The sequence below is a fragment of the Microtus ochrogaster genome, chromosome 16 (assembly GCF_000317375.1).
Source record: "Microtus ochrogaster isolate Prairie Vole_2 chromosome 16, MicOch1.0, whole genome shotgun sequence".
Classification (NCBI taxonomy): Eukaryota; Metazoa; Chordata; class Mammalia; order Rodentia; family Cricetidae; genus Microtus; species Microtus ochrogaster.
This window is the reverse complement of record NC_022018.1, coordinates 56,326,492-56,328,740: the sequence shown is the minus strand read 5'-3', so window position 1 is coordinate 56,328,740 and position 2,249 is coordinate 56,326,492. Positions and strand designations below refer to the sequence as shown.

At 53.1% G+C, this 2,249-nt stretch overlaps 1 protein-coding gene across 1 annotated transcript in view; it reads left to right on the top strand.

Annotated features, from left to right (window-relative positions):
- The first annotated feature begins 749 nt into the window (after positions 1-749).
- The window catches only part of F12 (coagulation factor XII), a 7,626-nt gene continuing 6,126 nt past the window's right edge, over positions 750-2,249 (top strand). The window contains exons 1-2 of the mRNA XM_005355238.1: positions 750-839; positions 1,168-1,225. Of these exons, the coding sequence (XP_005355295.1) occupies positions 783-839; positions 1,168-1,225 (115 nt within the window). The 5' untranslated portion in view covers positions 750-782. The remainder of the gene's footprint in view (positions 840-1,167; positions 1,226-2,249) is intronic.

The window sequence follows — 2,249 nt, the reverse complement described above, 5'->3', positions numbered from 1 at the left end:
TGCCTCCCGAGTGCTGGGATTAAAGGCGTGCACCACCACTGCCCGGCTTCTATTTTGTTATTTTTTTTAATTAATTTATTTATCTTATATAATGTTTTACCTGCATGTATGCCTGATGCCCACAGAGGCAGTCAGAGCTCCTGGACTTGGAGTTCCAGAGAGCTCTGAGTTGTCATGTAGATGTTGGACTAGAACCTGGATCCTTTGGGAGAGCAGCAAGTGCTGAGCCATTCTTCCAGTCCCGATGCTGGCTTTCAAGGAAGCAGGTGACCAGAAATGTAGGAGTCACATGTAGCCCGTAGTTGATGGCCAAGAAAGAAGTGGGAACATCTGTCCTGCGGCCACATGGAGGTGATCTCTGAAGGGACTTGGGAGGGGATGCCCCTTCAGAGTGGGAACTCAGCCTGAACTTCAGTTTTTTGACAGTCTGGGTAACTCTAACCCTGAACACCAACTGTTTACCTGTGGGTTTGTGCAGCCATGAATGTGGTTTTAGGGGGACATTGTTTTAGGGTGCTCAGCGTGTGGTAATCGGTTATACAGCAGAAGAAAACAGCATGCTTCCTGATAGACTGTAAGACTGTACAGTAGGAGCCTTCTCCTCAGCCAGCTCCCCAGTTGCTAGGATGCCACGTCATGGTTCTGCCAGGCTTTCCGTAAAGTCTGTGCCCCTCGGACCCAGGAGGGAGTTTGACCAAGTTTCACCTTTCATGCTTCAGTGAACTTTGCCCAGACCTATTGATCTGCCCTCCTGGGCAGGCAGTGGGACCATCGACGACAACATGAGGGCTCTGTGGCTCCTGGGGTCCCTGCTGATGAGCCTGGATTTGACACTTTCGGTGAGGGCTGTGGACGCTAGCATTGGACCAGGATGACACCGAGGGGTCCCTATCCCAGCTCTGGCCTCTGCCTATCACCTGCTAGTTCAGGTGACTGGGAGACTTGTGTGGGGGAAGGCACGGCCAGCCCAGCAGGCCCAGACAAAGGAGAGAGCAGCCCACACTGGGGGATATGACAACACAGGCTACATTCGTAGGGGAGACAATGGGAAGAGGGAGGAGGGTCAAGCCTTGTGAGGAAATCCTGTACTTTGGGGAGGTGGAAGGAGGTTGGGGCCTAGCATAGGATCAAGGAAATTCTGATGCTCCTGCCTGCTGTCTTCTGTAGGCTCCACCATGGAAAGGACCTAAGGAATTCAAGCAGGGCCCTGACGAGCCCACTGTGGGTAAGTGATGTGCTCTTCTTCCTAATCTACACTGGCGGGGTTGAGTGTGCTTTAGCCTGTGTGGTCTATGCAGCCTCAGGCCTCTGGCGGAGGAGGGATCCTGAGCAGAACTGTTCAGAAGACCTGCAGACCTGAGTAGTGCCTACAGATCCATAGCAAGCTGTATGCTCAGAGGGCAGGGCTTGGGCTGTACTGGATGCGTCTCTTAGAGCCTGGCAGGTGCTTGGTAGCGGTGGCATGGGGCGGTTTGCTATGGGTGCCATCACACCTGGACGCTCACCAGTCTTCCTTAGTGTCCCCGTATTCCCTTTTCCTTACAACCCCTCTGGAAGATGTCAGTCATCACTGATGGAGCTCAGACCCTCCGTGGGTGATGGGAGCCAGATCAGGGCTTCAGACTCACCCAAGGTCACAAACACCCTGGTTGCCTGCAAACCCTCCCTTTCTCACTTGTGAATTTCCTGTGTGGGCTTTGCGTTCCCCGTCTGTAAAACTAGACAGGTAATAGTGAGTCCCTCAGGGTTGCTGCTAAGGAGAATGGAGTCGCCGATCCTGGTAAAGCAGTCACCCAAAGGCAGGAAAATGCCTCTAAAGCCTCAGCTCTGACTTAGCCTAGGGCTGTAGCTCACCCGTAGAGCACTTGCCCGACAAGTACACAGCCCTGGGTTTGAGCCGCAGCACAAAATGATAAGAAGTTCCTAACTCTTAGAACACTCCACTTAGGTGATGAACCCTACCCTGGTGAGCGAGGCCAAGCTGAGGCTTGCAGCATGATGCCTCACAGTGAGGCCCGACACAGTGTGAGCCTCTCACCTTCCCTCCCAACCTCACACTAAGCCAAACAGCTGCTGCCCCTTTCAACCTGACCCAGCAGTGGTCCCCTGCCCTAAAGGTCCAGGCTCGCAGACTGGCAGCAAATGTTTGTTGACTGTGTCCTAGGCGCTGGGCTCAGTGGTCCCAGCACTGCCACTGTCACTCATCCTCCAAAGTAGATAGCTCTTCTTCTTCTTTTTTTTTTTTTTTT